At 42.5% G+C, this 17,614-nt stretch overlaps 1 protein-coding gene across 10 annotated transcripts in view; it reads right to left on the bottom strand.

Annotated features, from left to right (window-relative positions):
- Window positions 1–17,614, bottom strand: part of HYDIN (HYDIN axonemal central pair apparatus protein) — a 511,177-nt gene that overhangs the window by 124,224 nt on the left and 369,339 nt on the right. For all 10 annotated transcript variants that reach the window (XM_077132967.1, XM_077132969.1, XM_077132970.1 and 7 more), the window contains 6 exons: window positions 14,856–15,070; window positions 11,022–11,159; window positions 8,780–8,963; window positions 7,907–8,048; window positions 6,190–6,352; window positions 1,471–2,094 (listed from right to left, as the gene is read on the bottom strand). In XM_077132967.1, the coding sequence (XP_076989082.1) occupies window positions 1,471–2,094; window positions 6,190–6,352; window positions 7,907–8,048; window positions 8,780–8,963; window positions 11,022–11,159; window positions 14,856–15,070 (1,466 nt within the window). The remainder of the gene's footprint in view (window positions 1–1,470; window positions 2,095–6,189; window positions 6,353–7,906; window positions 8,049–8,779; window positions 8,964–11,021; window positions 11,160–14,855; window positions 15,071–17,614) is intronic.

Here is a 17,614-nt window from a genome sequence, read left to right as displayed (position 1 = left end):
TCATAGCAACTTCCTCCCCAGCTTGCAAAAACCCTCAGAATAAGCAGTAAGTCCCTAGATTTAATTATCATCATCAAACAGTAAATGGTATAGCCCACCTGAGGGCCTATCTGTGGTCAAATGGTTTATCAGGCCTAGCAAGTCAATCTTTTCATGTCATCCTGTGTTTCTAAAGTGAGACCTGCCGTGTGAGTCAGTCTAACATGAAGTTGCAGTTAACTTCCAGGATTTAGATGGTATGTGAGCAAGGAGATGAAAAATTTCTATCAATTATTAAATGACCAGAGTTAGGGAGTTATTTTTATTTTTATTTTTTTTACATGGGCAGGCACCAGGAATTGAACCCGGGTCCTCTAGCATGGCAGGCAAGCATTCTTGCCTGCTGAGCCACCGTGGCCTGCCCTAGGGCGTTCTTTAAGCAACAGTCTAATCTATGACTGCGAATGTGGAGAGCATAAAACAAGGCAAGAAGATGTCCTTGGCTATAGCACTTTCTTAATATATATGTATTTCTGAAAAAGGAAAAAAGATTAACACTGATTCTTTATACCAGGTTGGCTTGAGACAAACTGTGAACTGAGCGGCTCTGGTACTGGGTGTCTTCCAATTGTCTCTCCTCTCTTGGTCCTACCCGGAGCCACTACAGCAGGTTGCTGTAAGAACACCTCAAGTTTTGCCCTCTTGAGCAATTTTGCTTGTCCTTCCATCAATGCTCACCTGCCATGTATCCTACCTCATGGGTTCTATTCTCTACTTTCTAAGATTGTTCCTAGTTTCTGATAAACTAAAGCAGAGGTCTGAAAACTGTGGCCCACTATCCAAATCTGGCCTAATACCTGTTTTTTGTTTTTTGATACTTGTTTTTGTAAATACATTTTCTTGGAACACAGTCACACCCATTTCTTTATATATTGGGGGTGGTTGCTTTCACCGAACAAAGGCAGAGTTAAGTTTGACTTGCAGTCTAAAATATTTACTTCCTGGCCCTTTACAGAAAACGTTTGTCCCTGAACAAAAGGATATAACAATGATCCCCTCGAAATCACTGCCAAAGGTGGCTTTTGGATATGCAACACTTTTGTTTATAGGAATAGTTATCTAATAGTATACTTTCTGTCACTGAGGGAATCTCATGGAAAAAGGTGTTGGAGTAGATGAGTCTCTTTCTTCACCCCAAAGCACCCTGCCTTGCCATCTCTTAGCACCAGTATGTCAATATTAAAAAAACATACTACAGGTGGGTTCTTTTGAGGTTAGATGGAATAATTTAGACCTGCAGAACTTGCTATGTGTTTCCATCTAGTAAAAAGATCCCTTTAAACAAGGGATCTGTCTTATATCCAAGGGAGCATGGAAGATTGAAGGAATTAAAGGGAGTATAGATCTCACAGAAAAAGAAACATTTTTATGGTGATCAACACAGTACCTGTTCTTTGATTTGTTACATCTCCACCAGGGAGAAGACTGTACCTGGTCCACTTTTGGAAGCTTGTCATTTTCCAGGGACTGCCTCCAACCCGAGTCCTCCAAGTCGGAAGCCTGGATGTTGATGAATGGCACACCCAAATCCCTCTTCCCTTCATGATCCTCATCCACTTCACCCTCTCCATCACTCCGCTCCTCCATCGCCCGCAGCTTCTCCAGACGCTCCCGCTCGGCTCTCTCCCGCTCCAGGCGCTCCTTCTCTGCTCGCTCCTTCTCCAAGCGCTCCCTCTCCCTGTCCTTGCGGCCTCTGCGCCCACCAGAAGGAGCCTGGCGCTGGTCATCGGGCTCGTGGGATGCCTCCTCTGCCCCTGCATGATGTAGCTGAACTCCTTGCTTCCGGTCCCAGTACATGAGGATGGTCTGGATATCCTTCAGACTCAACTCATAGGTCTTAAACTTCTGTGCCAACTGTTTGTCTGTGTCTTTCGAGAAGTCCCCTTCACTGTCTTCTTGTTCCTGGGCAAGAGGCAGTCCAACAAAGTTGGTATCCATCAGGTGGTTCTTTCTTTTCTTACTTAGTTCTTCCTTCTCAAACATGACTTGCTCCCTAACAGAAACTTTCCTTTCTATTGGTTCTATCTTGACTTCTGGTTTGTTGAAAGTAAGACCCTAGAAGGCAAAACATATAAACATGCTTAATACAATTCTTTAAGAGTCAGCAAGTTGCATTAAAAACGGGCAAGGGGACATTCTGTTTTGTAGATTCCAGGCACCACTTAGGCATACTAGAGTTGTGCCTAAGAATCATCTTGGGAGCTTTTATCAAATTATTCATTTCAAGGCCCTTCCTTGTTACAGCCTGGTGTTGGGCATATTGAGAAAGCTGCATTGGTGACTGTGCCCTGGAAGTTGAGAGCTGTGTCTAAAGGTGCAACAGGAAAAGACCACCCATCCTGGTCACTCCTGACCTGCTTCCAGGTGTCTTGGTAGAGGCCTTGGAGTGTAGTGGCCCCTTCGCAGGATTCTGCTTGTTAGTTGTGGACCGTGAGTGAGTACTCCCTCCCTCTATGCATGTGTGTAATAGGGAGAGTAATATTAATGACTACCCAGAGGACTGTTGAAGAATACATGGGTGAATATATGTAAAAAGTTTATGTACATAATGGGTTTTATTGGCGACTGGAGTTTAGAATGTAGCTTTACCCCAGGCTTTTCTATATCTATGCATTTATTTAATGAGGATGCATAGAAAAATAACTACTTGTTTTCTTACTGTCCCTTTAAACTCACTTTGTGGGCTCTGATTTCCCCCTTCCCTAGATGAAATCTTCAGGTAGGTTCCACAGCTTTTTGGATCATTCTTTGATGCCCTAAAGTCCACTTCAATTTAATGATTACATATCTCCAGTACAACCCAGTGGAACATTAACTCTAAACTTTTCCCCAATGACAGCTCCTCTGGTCCCTGAGTTGCTTCCTAGTTTAGGCTTAGAGGCATGAGGGAAACATTTCAAGTTTCTAAATAAGTCGGGGTGGGGCATGGTTGGCTTTCCCTTAATTCACTCGGCCTCCACACAGCCTGGACAGTTAGCTCTGATGAGACTGTCTTGTGGAGGGGTCATCACGCTACTTCAGCTTCTGGTGTGTGGGTGTGGGGGGCTGGTTTGGCTCTGATGGCACTGTTCTTGGCCTGAAGAGCTATGCCCAAACACCTCAAGTTCTACCTGGATATCCTAGTCCATGCAGAAGGGACTTTTGTGTGAAGGGAAGGACCAGGTGAAGGGGAGCACTTGTACTTACAGGACTGCAGAAGCCCAGCACAGACCAGCTGGAGGTTGACAATAAATGACCAAGAATATAGAAGATTTTAACAAGATGCTGTAATGAGCTTGAGTGAATGGCTGCAGAAAGCACACTACTTCCCAATAATGAAACCATATGTATACTATATGAACATACTATATGGAATATATTCCAAAAAAAAATCATATATGATTTTATATAGCAAGGCTCAATAATTGCCTAGGATCATATGACATAGAATATGTTTTCTGAGAACTCTATCCTGAGTTAGAAATAAAAAATGGGAGCCAAAATGAAACCAATCATTTGCAAACTAGAGGATATGTTTTAAAATAATTTATGTAATTAAAGAAGAAGCCATAAAGGAAATCAGAAAATATTTAGAATTGAACAAAAATGAAAGTATTATATATTAACTCTTGAGGAATACATGTAAAATATTTGGGAGTTTATACCTTTAAATACTTTAATAGCTTTACTATAAATAAGTAAAGAAGAATGATTGAAAATTAATAAGACAAATATCTAACTTAAGAAACTGGAAAAAGAACAGCAAGGAAAGTAGAAAGAAGGAAATTTTAAAAAGATAGGCTCAGTAATGAATTAAACAGGAAATAAATATGCAGTGGAGATGATCCACAAAAGCAAAGCTGTTAAAAGATAATAAAAATAGGAAACATCTAGCAAGACTGATTAAGAAAAATAGACATAAGGTACAAAAAAACAATAAATGGAGTGACAAAGGGGACATAACTATAGAGGAGATTAAAAAGAAGATATATCATGACTTATTTTTACGCCAATACATTTGGAAAATCATCGATAAAATAATCATTTCAAGAGAGTGATGTGTATCAAAAGGCTTGAAAATTTGCATACCCTTTGGCTTAGGAATTCCACAGTTTGACATGCATCCCAAGGAAATAATCATGAATGTATGTAAGGATTCAGCTCCAAGCAATACACTTTTGATCTCTCCACTCTGATCTCCTTCCATGAATATTAGATTTATTTGGCAATGAGAAGAAGAGAAGCTGAAGCACACACTTCATGTTTCTGTACACTACTCCCAGCCCTATATCCCTTTCTAGACCTAGGAGAAGAGCAAGGGCATGACAATGGAGTGACCGCTTAGCCACATAGAAGCACAAACTAATAGGAAGCGACACTGCAGGCGTGGAAGTAAGAAAGTGGGGGAGCCTCACCTGAGGCAGTGGCAGCTGGGGAGGAACAGGTCTGAGAATTGTTAGGAGGCGGACGTACTCAGTGCTCACAGACAAGCAGGCTACAGGGTAGGGGCAGGCAGAAGAAGGGAGAGTCAAGGATGACTGCGAGGATTTGGGCCTGGGACCTGGGAGCGGGAAGGAGGAGGAGGTTTGGGGGAGAAGGCAGCATAGATGATGAGCCCAGTGTGGGATCTGTGGAGGTTTAAGTGGAATAACCTGGAGGAGACGTCAGGCAGGTGGTGTGAGCATATGCAAGTAGGACTCCGGTCTGGGAAGAGTCCCAGGGAAAGGAGCCCTTGCGTATTTGAGAATTGAGCTGAGAGCAAAATAGGAGAAATTCACAAGTGTCCACTTAAAGGTTTCAACGGATTCCTGCTGGAGACTCAGTGAAGTCAGTGGGCATAATTTGAAGTTAACTGTGCTCAAAACATTCTCTCTTTCTCTCTCTTTTTCTTTTTTAAATAAAATGATGAAATGTATGTTGCTTTTTTTAAAGCAACTTTTACAACTTCTGCATAGATTATTGTGAACTTGTTCTAAATAATAAGTTGACTTTGTTAATTACAAAATGAATGGCTGAAACAATATACAGTTTCCCATACTGCCTCCCTAACCCCCAACACTTTGTAAACATCACTCAGGAGAGGCAGAGATATCGGTCCTTGTTACTGTCTCCTAGGTACCCCCATTTATTCTCAGCTTGAGATGTCATATATTCCTATAAAGTCAGCGAAATTAAAGCTTTAGTGATCCTGGAACCCTGTGGATTGCCCAGTCTTGTTTCCATCAGTAGCCCCCACTGAATGGTGTCCTGTTCTGGTGAGCATTACACACCACTGACCCTGACTTTTCCACACCAGGCAGGGCTGGCAGGGGGCACCACCCATGACTGCTGAGTTATTCTGGTTAGGGCCGTGCCAGCCTGTTCTCAGGTTTTCAGTTTGAACTTCAGGCTTGCTTCTTGTACTTGTTTTGAATCCCAAACCTGTACCCAGCCCTGTATGCTCAGAGTTCCTTCCTTAACTCTACATGATTGGGAGCCCCAGACCCTGGTTGCTCAGCCCTTCCACTGCCCAGCTGTGATCACTGCCTCTTGCTTACCTACGTAGACCAGTTTGCACCTTGTCTGGATTTAGCTTCACCCTCAGAACTCATGGTGTTGGAACAGCTGCTGTCCACATCAGCCAGCCACGCCTCTCAGCTGCAATCACCAATGTGGGCCCTGTTATTCAACTGTTCCTGGTTTATAGCTGGTAGAGATGTGACTGCTAAGTTTGGCAAGCTGATAAACTGTTGTATTTGTCTGCAAAGATTACTGCGGTCAAGGATTATGGCCTTGATTAAAAACAGGGGATTCGATGTCTTTGTGATTTAATGGAGCAGAGTGCAGTGGAAAGAGCAAAGACTCTGACGTCAGAAATACGTGGGTGAGATTCTGGAATGTGACTTCATCTCTCTGAATCTCAGTCAGAGAAAAGCACATCTGCCTTGTAGGGTTGTTGGGATGCTGAAATGACATGGTTATATAAAGCAGAAGCAAAGTACTGGCGGTGCAATGAGGCGACAATAAATGAGGGGTCAGAAAGGTCACTTTCTCCTATCTTCTGTTCCACCACAACCAATCATGATTATCAATTTTCTAGAGGGGAAAAAGAGCTGGGTGGACTGGCTGGCTACAGTGACTGATCCCTCTGCATCTGTTTTCTGGTAAGGAGAAGTGAGAGGTGATGCTTACTTGGCGGCTGGCCGTTTGAGATTTCTTTACTGGAAGCTCCTCCTTTACCAGACCCTGCTTCGGTTTTCTGAGCTTCCGTTTCATCTCATCTTCTTCCCGTTGTCGTTCAAGCTCCTGCTGCAGCTTCTTTTCATGCATCTCCTTTGCTAGCCTCTCCAGCTCCCTTCATCAAACCAGGCAGAGAACACAGTTTAGAGGCTTTCCTACCTGAGCCTCTTCACTGCCCTTGGCAGGGGTTGCTTAGGTATAAAAAGAAGAAACAGATGAAAGGAAGGGAAATAGAAATAAATGGAAGGAAGGAAGGAAGCAAGCAGAAACCAAAGAAAAAAAATGCATCATGGCCTATATCTATCTTTCAACGGTTTTTCAGTAAAACCCTGATTAACTGAAACCCAACTATGAAGAATTCTTAAATGATCTGTATTTCTGTTGAAATCTCCTTTCACAGAAGACACAAGTGGCTGAAAATAAGCTTGTTGTTAGTACTTTTGGAAGGCAATTTTCAAAGATGTTCTGTTATCAGTAGACATGAGGTCCAGCTTCCTACACAGTCACATTTGATGAGCTGGTGGTAGGAAATGGTGTTTTAATAGCCATCTTTACCGGGGCTGGCTTGGAGCCATGGCACTGGTTCTGAAAGCCACATTCCTCTCCTTCTGCCTCTTTCTCCCCACTCTGCTGTGGGCTCAGCCCACAGCTGAAGTACAAATGAGTGTGGTGGGAAGAGCATTTCTGAAACTTCATGACCCATCTATTTTCATCTTCTGTAATCTTTAGTAGTTTCTGGTTGCTGTGGCCTCTACCCACTGAAGCTGGTGCATCACTACTTTAGGGGGACAAAACCAAGTCATTGCCCAGCTTTGAGCGTCAAAGGAATCTGGAGGTGGAGTATGAGGAGAGAAGGGCATTAGGTAATTGGGTAGGTATCTTGGTCCTGTCCCTTCCAATGGATGAAACCCTCAGGACAGGAGTAGGCAACAGAATCCCACACCCACAACCCCAAGGTTTGAAGATCTGAAGGAATGGATGCATGCCCCACTGCCGACTTGAGATAGCCTGAGGGGCCACAAGTCTCCTGGGGCTCTATGCGTTGTATGTGTGTGTGTGTGGGGTTATCCAGTTGTTCCTGTGTGGCCCCAAGTGAGGGGAAAGAAGGGAACTGAGATCACTGGCTTGTGAGCCTACCCAGAGTCTCAGGTGAACAGCCCAGGCTGAGAAGCAAATGGGAGAGACCGTCAGACCCCACGCGATGGGCAGCATTACTAAAAGCTGAGATGGAAGTTTGGGAAGGAAGAGAGATGGTTGAGCTCTGAAGACAATCACCCCACCCATGTCAAGAGAGCAACCCCTGGATTACCAGCTGTGGACACTCGAGCACAGAGGCAGTGAGGACAGGGGCTGGAAGCCACAGCAAGTGTGTGGTTGTCAGGATGGGAAGAGAGCCCTCCTCAAGGAGGCCAACACATTACACAAGCTTGCCCCAGTTCCCAAATGCCCCATGGAGAGAAGAGAAAAGGGAGGAACCCTAAAAAGCTGTAGCAACCAGTGCCCTGGAGGAGCAAGATGTGTTTTCCTGCAGCTACTGCTTCTTCCTGGCGGATGACCCCAGAGCTGAGACTGCACCATCCAGCCCCCGCTTCAGGATGGGCAGTGTGCCCTACAGAAATCCCTCTTGGTGGGGAACTGCTTCTGCACTGGCAAGGTCCTCAGTTCAGACCTCTTCTTCCTCTCCCGGAGGGCCTGCTGAACCTCCCTGTCAAACGAGATTTTCTCCTCCTCTGTCATGGCATCATATTCTTCCTCATCCATGGTTTGGAGACGTTCCTTCTCTTTCTCAAGAGCTTCCCTGTGTTTGCGTTCTGTGAAGGGAACATAAATAGGAAGATGAGAAAAAGTCTCCACCCCCCAACTTTGGCAGGGGGCTCCCCTACTGGAGGTCTGCGATGCTGAGAGGAGGCTGGTGTGGCAGCTGGCATCCGTAAACCCTGGGGGGATTTCCCTCATTCACACAGGGTCACATTCAGGCTCCGCCTGTGGCAGGCTGAACAAGGTTCACCAAAGAGATCCACTTCTCAGGGCTATTGAGAAGATTAAACAACTGGTACAGGGCCTGGTGCACAGTAGGTGCCCATGAAACATAGAAGCTGTTTTTGCAGCATTTATTAATGCATCCAGTTTTACAGGAAATGCAGTTGACTTAGACAAAACCAACAAGAAAATCAGTCCCTGAGTCTGGATGGGACCTGTGCTATGCTCTCCTCAGGTTGTCTGTAACTACTGGCAAGATGACAGGAATGCTGTGGGATATCGGGGAACAGAGGAATGCATTTGCTTTCAGAAGTTCTGGGTTCATCACTTCATTATATAACCACTCAACAGGCCACCTTTTCACATGCAAAGTAGAGATATGAATTCCCGGTCATCTCACAGGGTAGTGGTGAGGGACCAAGCAGACCATGGGTATAAAGGTTACATTTAAACCCAATGGATTAGCATGTCAAGGGAGCATTTTGAAAAGCCTGAAGCTCTGTTCAAAGGCAAGTCCTGCTAGGGCTTGGGAAGAACAGCAGAGGAAGGTGTGGGGCCTTGCCTTCTCGTTCCTTTCTGGCCTTCTCCTCGGCCTTCATGACTACATAGTCCTGGGCAATGTTGAGAACGTAGATGTGCTCCCGGCTGCCTATGGCCTTCAGCAGGCAGAGGAGAGCTGAGGTCCCGCTCCGAGCAAAGAGCGTGTCCAGGCCATCAAATACTACTCCTCGGTAGCAGTCACTCATCTGAAAGCAGAAAGAGCAAAGACAATTATCACGGCTATGAGATCATCCATTATAGAGGATATTGCTTGTTCTTTTGTTGGTGTTTCTATTGGTGCTGCAATGGGTTCTGCAGACCTACTAGGTCCCCAGGAAAACGCCATTAAACTGCCCTTCTGCCTGCTAAATTGGAGATACTGGCATAAAATAAAATAAAATAGAATAAAAATATTTAATTGAGCATGGAAGTTCCCTACTGTACATATTGGTAGTATAAAAGATTTATCTGGCCTCTATAGAAATAATGAAAACAAGCACAATGTTAAAGTGAGGATTTGGAAGGATCCATGAGGTCCAGGGAAATAAGATGTAAGGGAAAGATGCCCCATGCACAGAATAATCGGCAGCAGGAGCAGCAGTATCAGAATGCAGGATGGCCATTTGTGTTCAGTAGTGGCCTTCTGCCTTGAAGTGTAATGATTTTGATAATACCACTCAAGAAGAGCCTCCACTGTACTGCAGTAGAACTTAAATTGTAGTCTTAGACTGGCCACCACTGGTCCAGGAACTGATTGTTACCAGTTTTAATTACACAAGGAGTTTGTGCCAGAATGTAAAATCAACTACATCACTAAACAGCTGACATTTTTAGCGTAGCAAGCCTCTCTTGATGAAGGAAACAGTGCAAGGTTGTTATCTCATCAAGGACTACTAAGTAGCTCAGCTCTGCTGGCTTGTTTTGGGCTTGACCAATGTTTCTCAACCTTTAATGTGGGCATGTAAAACACCTGCCCAATTACCAGACTATCTTGTTCAAATCGGTTGAGAGTAATAGTATTTCTGGGGCAGCAGTAATCCAAACCTTTAACATAAGCCATTTCCAGTGAGAAAATTCCTTCTCTTTTGAGAACCTCAAGTCTTATTTTGTTATATTTAAATGTGCAATCAACGTTTTGACACATTTTGTAAAACCAAAGCAGATATACTACTTCAAGACATAGTGAGCAATTCAGCTCTCTATAAACTACAAGCAGCAGTCGGGCTTAAATAATGCTCTTCCAGATCCTGTTGGTCTTCGTTTCTTTCTTTAATTGTAGAGCACAAGTTAAAACATTAAAAATAAAAATAAATAATGGAAAAATAAATAATTATAAATAAATAAATAAACATATGGAATAAAAATAAATAATAGGGGGAACAAACGCTAAAATAAATTTAGTTTGAAATGCTAGTGATCTATGAAAGCGAGGGGTAAGGGGTATGGTAGGTATAATATATATTTTTTTCTTTCCTGGGTTCGTTTTATTTCTTTTTATTTCTTTTTCTGAATTAATGTAAATGTTCTAAGAAATGATGAATATGCAACTAAGTGAAGATATTGTGAATTACTGATTACATATGTTGTTTTACTTTGTTTCTTTATTTTTAAATTAATAAATAAATTAAAAAAAAAGAAAAATAAATTAAAAAAAACTGGAAACAGTGTTATTGTTTCTCTGACTTTAAGAGCAACATGCCATTGTGAAATAATTAAGAAATGTATCAAGAAGACTGCAAAAATCTGTAATCCTGCTACCCAAAGATAATCATAGTCAGCATGCACTCTAACAGTTCTTACTATGTGTCGGTAATACATTTATAAATATTTTTACTGAAAAGTAATTGTTTTACATACTATTTCACAATCTGCTTTTCTGAGTTAACTTTGTGAGCATGTTTTTACAACAATTAATATAGCTCAAAATTATGACTTTTGATGGCTTCACATTATAATTTTAATACATCACTGTTGGGCTAGACCATGACTGTTTTCCTGTGTATCCTCTTCTGCTCTCTGGTTCTTTAAGAAAGTGAGAGGCTTCAGGATGCAGATTGGGCCAGAGTTAGGGCCTGACAAAAGCTTGTCAACGGGCAAGTAAATACCTGTTGGGAGTGAAGAAACCCATCTTTCCTTTCCAAAGATCCTGGGCTCTAGAGCTGCTCTGGGTGGGCAATAGTCCAGAATCTCAACTCCTACATGGGGATGGTGTGTGAGTGTGCCAAGCTCTGCAGTAAGCTCCGTGCAGGAGAAAGAGGACACACCTGTATTCTCTCGGCCAGGATCTGCGTGAGTAGGTCCTCAGGAAGCACACAGCTCATCAGCCCTGTCTCGCCTCCTATACTGGCACTGACACTGAGCCGGCGCTGGGTGGGCCCCAGCGGGAGAGGGCTGGAGGAAATCTGTTGAGAGGGAGAAGGTCAGAATCCAGTTTTGCATCTCAACAGCTCCTACACCTATACAAACCATGCTATCTCAAGAACGTAACATAATCTCTTGGCCTCATATCCTCATCTGTAAAATAGGGATTGCAATTCCTATCTTCCTTAAAAACTGTTGTAGGCTTCAAAGGAGTTTTGTGGAAAGTGCTTATGTATATGTACTGAATTGCACACATTTGTTCATTCATTCAACAAATATTTATTGAGCACCGGTTATGCATTAGGTGCCCTCCTAGCTGCTAGGGAGACAACAAACAAGGTTGACAATGTTGCTGCATCATGACACTACATTCTACTGGGGGAGATGGAAAAGGAGAACATTAATATACAAATCAATAATATCAAATCAGATAGTGGTGAGTGCTAGGGAGAAAATACCTGGGAAACATGAAAGAATGAGCCAAGATCCTGAGCAAAGAACCTTTCAGTGAGGTAACAGCCAGTTCTGGAGGTCAGTGAGACTGGTACTGAGTGAGCAAGGGGGAACAGAGTCAGGCTTAAAAGTTAAAGACACTGTCAGTGCTAGGATGTTCGGGTTCTTGTAGGCCAGGGCAAGGATTTTGGGTTTTATTCCAAATATTTTGGAAAGTGATTGGAATGTTTTGGGCAGAAAAATGGTCTGCTTTTTATTTTTAACAGACCACCATACCTGCTGCATGAAGTGACAAGAGTGGCAGCAAGACTAGTGAGGGAGATAGTTACATGATCAAAACAAGAGGTGATGGCAACAGGGATGGGGAAAGTGGTAAGAAGTGGCTGGTTGAGGACATACTTTGGAAGTTTAGCCAATAGGCCTTGGGATGGATGCAAAAGAAAGAGCAGCACCAAAGTTCACTTTTTGGATGTAAAAACTTTGATATATCTCTAATTCATTCAACAGAAATATTGAGTGGGGATTTGGATATAAGAACTTGAGCTTGGGGAGAAATCAGGGCTGGAGATAGTAATTTGGCAGTCAAAAGCATGCCAATATGAATGTATTTATTTATATTTTTTGACATGGGCAGGCTCCAGGAATCAAACCTGGGTCTCTGGCACAGCAGGCAAGAATTCTGCCACTGAGCCACCGGTGCACCAACCTGAAAGTATTTTAAGTAATGGATGTGTGGGAGAGCACCTCAAAAGAAAAGATAAATGACAACACACAAAAAAAGAGTAAATGACTTAGTTGTAGGCAATAGAGATTGGGAGGAGATAGAGGAACTAAAGAAGGAGAGGCTAGAGAAGCCTGGGAAGTGGAAGGAAAGCAGAAGAGTGTGGTGTTCTGAGAGGCAAGTGGAGAAAGTATGTCCAGGAGAAAGGGACCAGCTGCTGAAAGGGCACGTGAGACGAGGACGGAGAACTGACCGCTGGGTTTGGCAAAATGAAGGTTGCCGATGTCTTTGAAAAGAGTAGTCAGTGGAATGATGGAACAAAAGCCTTATTGAAATAGGTGAAAAAAAGAGTGGGAGATGAAGAAGAGGTGCAGCAATTCTTCAGAGGAAAAGCAGAGACGTGAAGGAAAGCAGAGAGGTGAGGTAATAGCTGAGGGGGATGTTGGGTCATGAGCAAAGTTTGCTTTGGTTTTGACTCCTTCTGTCACACTAGAGCAGTGCACACAACTACACAGGGGCTCTGTCAGCTCTGATTCCTACTTGACCTTGAACAAGTTTTAGACTCCCTATTTACTGAAAAGGGATTGGGATCAGAAACGGATTTTCCACTGTCTTTGGAATATTTTAAAAAGCCTTACTTTGCTGTACAGGTGGGTGGAACCAAATCACAGAAAATGATCCCCTATGACACCTTATCTAATATAAAACTATGAGATTTTGTTCATTCAAAGAACATTTCTGTAAAGAACATGATATTAGATCTTGGCAAAGAGACTCAGAGGAGAGTGTTCCAGAAGAAACTGAGTCAGTGGTCTCAGGTTTGAAGCTGCTAGAAGAAGAGGTGACTGAAGTGAAGGACATCAGAGGGAGTATCTGGCACATATTCAGCATCATGGGGAGACCCCATAGAACCTGCAGGCCTCCTCTCCTTCAATGACCTTTGTCTCTGCTCTGTGCACTTGTTCAACCCAAGGTCTGGGCCTTCTCTCCTACAAGGGCTAAAACTTCACTCCACCAATTCGCTCCATCAATTCCACAGGACTCCTCTCCTACAAGGACTTTCACCCCTGATTCAGCCATCTCAGCACCCTCTGAAACTTCCACCTCTCCCACCCCCCCTAGAGAACTTTCAGACTATAACAAGACCTAGAGTCCCTCAACAGCTACGTTTCTCCCATTCTTTTGCCCTCCTCTTTTATTTTTTTTGCCAAAAAATATATTTTTAATTGAAAAGAATATTTATACCAATTAGCATTTATTTTAGTGAATCTTTAAAACGTAAGATTTAAAAATCTTTCCAGTGATAAATGCACCATTGTCTCACATACTTAGGAATGTCTCTCAAGATATTTTTCCTCCTCTGTTTACACTATCTTTTGTAGGGGATATAAAGGCTGTACATAATATTTAGATTATCTCTACACATTTTACATTTCTCTCAAAGGCTACCATGTAATGGTTGGCATTTGAGAGAATAAATAGGAAATTAGCCTGAGGCACTCCATCTTTTGCCAGAGCCAGGCTCCCTGTTTCATTTATTTTCATAGGCTGCCAGAAATCTGAGAATGGTATTTAAACTGACAACATTTCTTTTATGTTTAGTCTATGCATGGCAAGTAGAGTGCCAGAATTTTCTACTTTTCTCCAATTTAGTGTATTGCTTTTACCCTCGTCTTAATTCCTTCTGTATTTTGATTGGACTTCCCATGATGGCGATACCACCCTCATCTGCCCTGATGTTTGTTCTGACCACAAGCCCACAGTGATTTCCACTTCTCTCTCTGCCCCTGAGTAAGGGCTGCCAAGGCCTGCTCAGAGAAATCTACAAATGTGGAGTTATAGTTACCTGCCTTGGCCGGGCCCCTGGCATTCCAGCCATCTTTTCTTTTGTCTATCACTAATTCTGGCTGCATTCTCTACTGTGGGCACATTACTTCCGAATCAGCCACAGCCACTGCCTCTGGCTTCAGCACCTGCTATTCTGCCGAGATGGCTCTTGAAGTCCTTTAGCATGTTGCTTGAATATGACTTCTCTATGATTTTCCAAGATTCTCCTCGTAGTCTTGTACCTTACATAGTCTTGCAACTTTCCCTGTACCTTACATCAATGGAAGGTACAGGGAAAGTTGTAAAATAATGTTTCATGATTAACATTCCCTTAGTATTAGGATGGGCCATATGGAATTGATGTTTATGGAGTTCCAAAGTGGTTGAATAATGGCAATTTCATATGGTTTGCCCTAATTCTTTTAAAATACTCTTTTGTCACCAATCTCATTTTATTACAAATACTGACTGTGGTTTTCTCCTTCAACAAACTCCTAAGGTTTGCGTGTAGGGATTTTGCCTTATTTACCTTCCTTTCGCTAGCACTCAACCAGGTTATCACATAAAAGGTCTCTGCTAAATGCCTGCTGAATGAGCTTTGGAAGGCGTGGTGCATGGATGGCACTTAGGCCTGCTTCGCGAGGGCACCGTAGAAATGAAGTGTGCTGACCTGACTGCAGGATGCTGGGAAGAAGGAAGAATCCTAATCTTCCTTTTGGAGGGCCCTGATCTGTACCTGTGGTGTTTCAGACGAGTGCAGATGATGCTGCTTCTGAGACCCTGAGCTGTGGCTCTCTGCCTTGCCTTTGGTGAGTAGCACACTCCCACGCACACTCTTTCCAGTTTTGGTTTCAGGGGTTACCAGAGTGGATTCTGAGGCAAACTTGCCCAAGGCCTCATTGCTCAGTCGTATTTGTCCTATGACATTTTGGTTCAAAGCACCCTCTGGAGCTAGAAGGAGAGAATGAGCTTTTGTTAAAAGTCATCTTGGGATATTAAGAAAATAGCCTTGGAGACGGCACACTGAAACCTAGTGTGATTCTATTAAGCAATTATATAAAAGAATACAGAGCAGCCTAACCAAGGGTCAGACAATGGGTCATGCGTGGAGGGCCTGGCTTGGAATCCCAGGAGAGCCCAGGTGAGTTTGCATCTAGTTTCTCTTTTAGTCTGGGAGTTAATGATTCCTGAAACTGCTGGGACACTAAAGCCCTGCTCTGAAAGCCTAACAGCCAATCTTTTGTGGCTCTAGGCCCCATGGCAATTCCAATGAGTGGCTTGGGAGGGCACTCTCTGCTCCCTCAGCAGAGGCTCCCAGATGAACAAATAAGCTAAGTAAATACAGTGTGCCTGATGGCAAACATGGCTTCAAGATTAATTTCTTCTCTTCATTCTCCTTTTCCTCCTTCTAACCAGATCAGTACCCCTTAGCACCCTCACCCACTGAGGAGTTCCCTTTCAGAATCATTGGTTGATATAATCAAGTAAAAGGATTTTCAGAACACACCTTCAGAAAAACCTTTATTAGAGTGTTTTGGCTATTATGATTGAACTCCTGCTAACTCTTTTTCTTTTGCATGGGCAGGTACCGGAAATTGAACCCGGGTCTTTGGCATGACAGGTGAGAACTCTGCCTCTTGAGCCACCATGGTTACCCAACTCCTGCTAATTCTTAACAGTCCATCACTCCTTCCCTTTGGGCTCTGATTCTTCAAGGTGTGTGCCCCTGAAGGAGCATGGGGTGCAGCAGATGACTTTGGTATCTGCTTCCAGAGAACCTGACCTAAGATGGGGTGATGGGGCTGAATGCAAGACAGCTCTCAGGGAGACCACTTACTCCCTGTGGACCATTTCAGCAAATAATAACCAGAATCCCCATTAGTTGTGTCTACCAGTTAGCCTGCTTTGTTCTTTAATGTGGCTCCCTCTCCCCCAAGAACTGATTATAGGTATAAGGACTCCAGACTGCAACTGGGGGTGCTGGGATGAGTCCAGAGCTATTAGTGAAGGCATCACATCAAAGTTCTGCTCCCATTCCAGAAAAGGTTGTCCTGATGTTCATTCTATGTCCCATTAGCCCCAAATCCCTCCAGGCACTGCCCTACCTTTTTTGCAATAATTTGTCACCAGTAATCTTATCTTGGCAATGGTTGCCCTCAGTCTCCTGCCCAACTAGAACCTCTTCTCTTCCGTGAATCCTACTCCTTCTCAGCCTACCTCTGCTTGTCACTGGTAGAATATTTTCTATGGTCTCCATGTGCCTCTAACTTTTCCCTGTCTATGGTGTCAGTCCTCCATATCTTAAAAAACAGGATTCCCAGAGACAATACTCATAAAATTTTCATTTGACCCTTCATTTCTTTCACAATATCATTTCACTTCTCTTTCCTTCATAGCCAATTTTTTAAAATGATGGTCTAGACCGTCATTTTATATGCTACTGCATTATATGCATTATATGCACTGTCCACATATAATGCAAGTCACATAGGTATGAAATTTTAAATTTTCTGGTAGGCACATTAAAAAAGTAAAAATAAATCTTAATTATATATTTTATTTAACCCAATATATCCAAAACACTATCATTTCAACATGTAAGCAATGTATAAAAATTATTATTATTCATACTACTTTTATTCCAAATAAAACTTTATTTACTGACAATGAAATTTAGATTTCATATAATTTCATGTCATTAAGTAGTCTTCTCTTGATTTTTCTCCAAACATTTAAAACATTCTTTGCTCATGAGTGGTACAAAAACAGAGAGCTAAATTATCCCATGGGCTGAACTTTGACAATCATTGATACAGTATATTTCCATTATTGAAGAAAAGTTCTGGATAGTGCTGGTAATGGAGTGGTATACACATGGAAGTATAAATGAAAGGAGTTTGCTCATGATTTGATAATGTTAAAGTCAAGTGATGAGTTCATGGAATTCCAGTATATTTTTCTCTCAACTTACGTAAATGTTTGAAATATGTATTTTTCCCGCAATAGTGTTTTAAATACCCAAGTAAAACAAAAATGTGTGTTCACAGCAAAAAAAAAAAAAAAAAAAAAAAAATTGGTAAGGTAGATAAAGCAAAAGTTCCCTTTGGCCCCATCTATTCCCTCCCTATTTCTTTAAAGGTAACCCCTATTATTGGTTTGATATGTATCCTTCTAGCTCTAAACTTCAGCATTATATTACATAAATTAAGTAGGCTTTAAAAATATATAAATTTATGGCCCATCCTGTTTCACTCTCTTTCCCTTTCATATATTTATGAAGATAACACCAGACATGCTATTTTATTCATACTACTTTTGAATCCAGTATATACTGTATACTCACAACACCTCTCCACTTGAATGAACCTCATTTTAAGTGCTCAGCATCCCTTGTGGCTAATGTTTACTGTATAGGGCACACAGGATTAGATTGATTGCTTCTACTTCAATACAGCCTATTGACTTCATAGCAAAGAGTAAATATCGGTTTGGGTC

Source organism: Tamandua tetradactyla, chromosome 16, assembly GCF_023851605.1.
Source record: "Tamandua tetradactyla isolate mTamTet1 chromosome 16, mTamTet1.pri, whole genome shotgun sequence".
Classification (NCBI taxonomy): Eukaryota; Metazoa; Chordata; class Mammalia; order Pilosa; family Myrmecophagidae; genus Tamandua; species Tamandua tetradactyla.
Note: the sequence above shows the minus strand (reverse complement) of the source record. Positions and strands in the feature narration are given on the sequence as shown.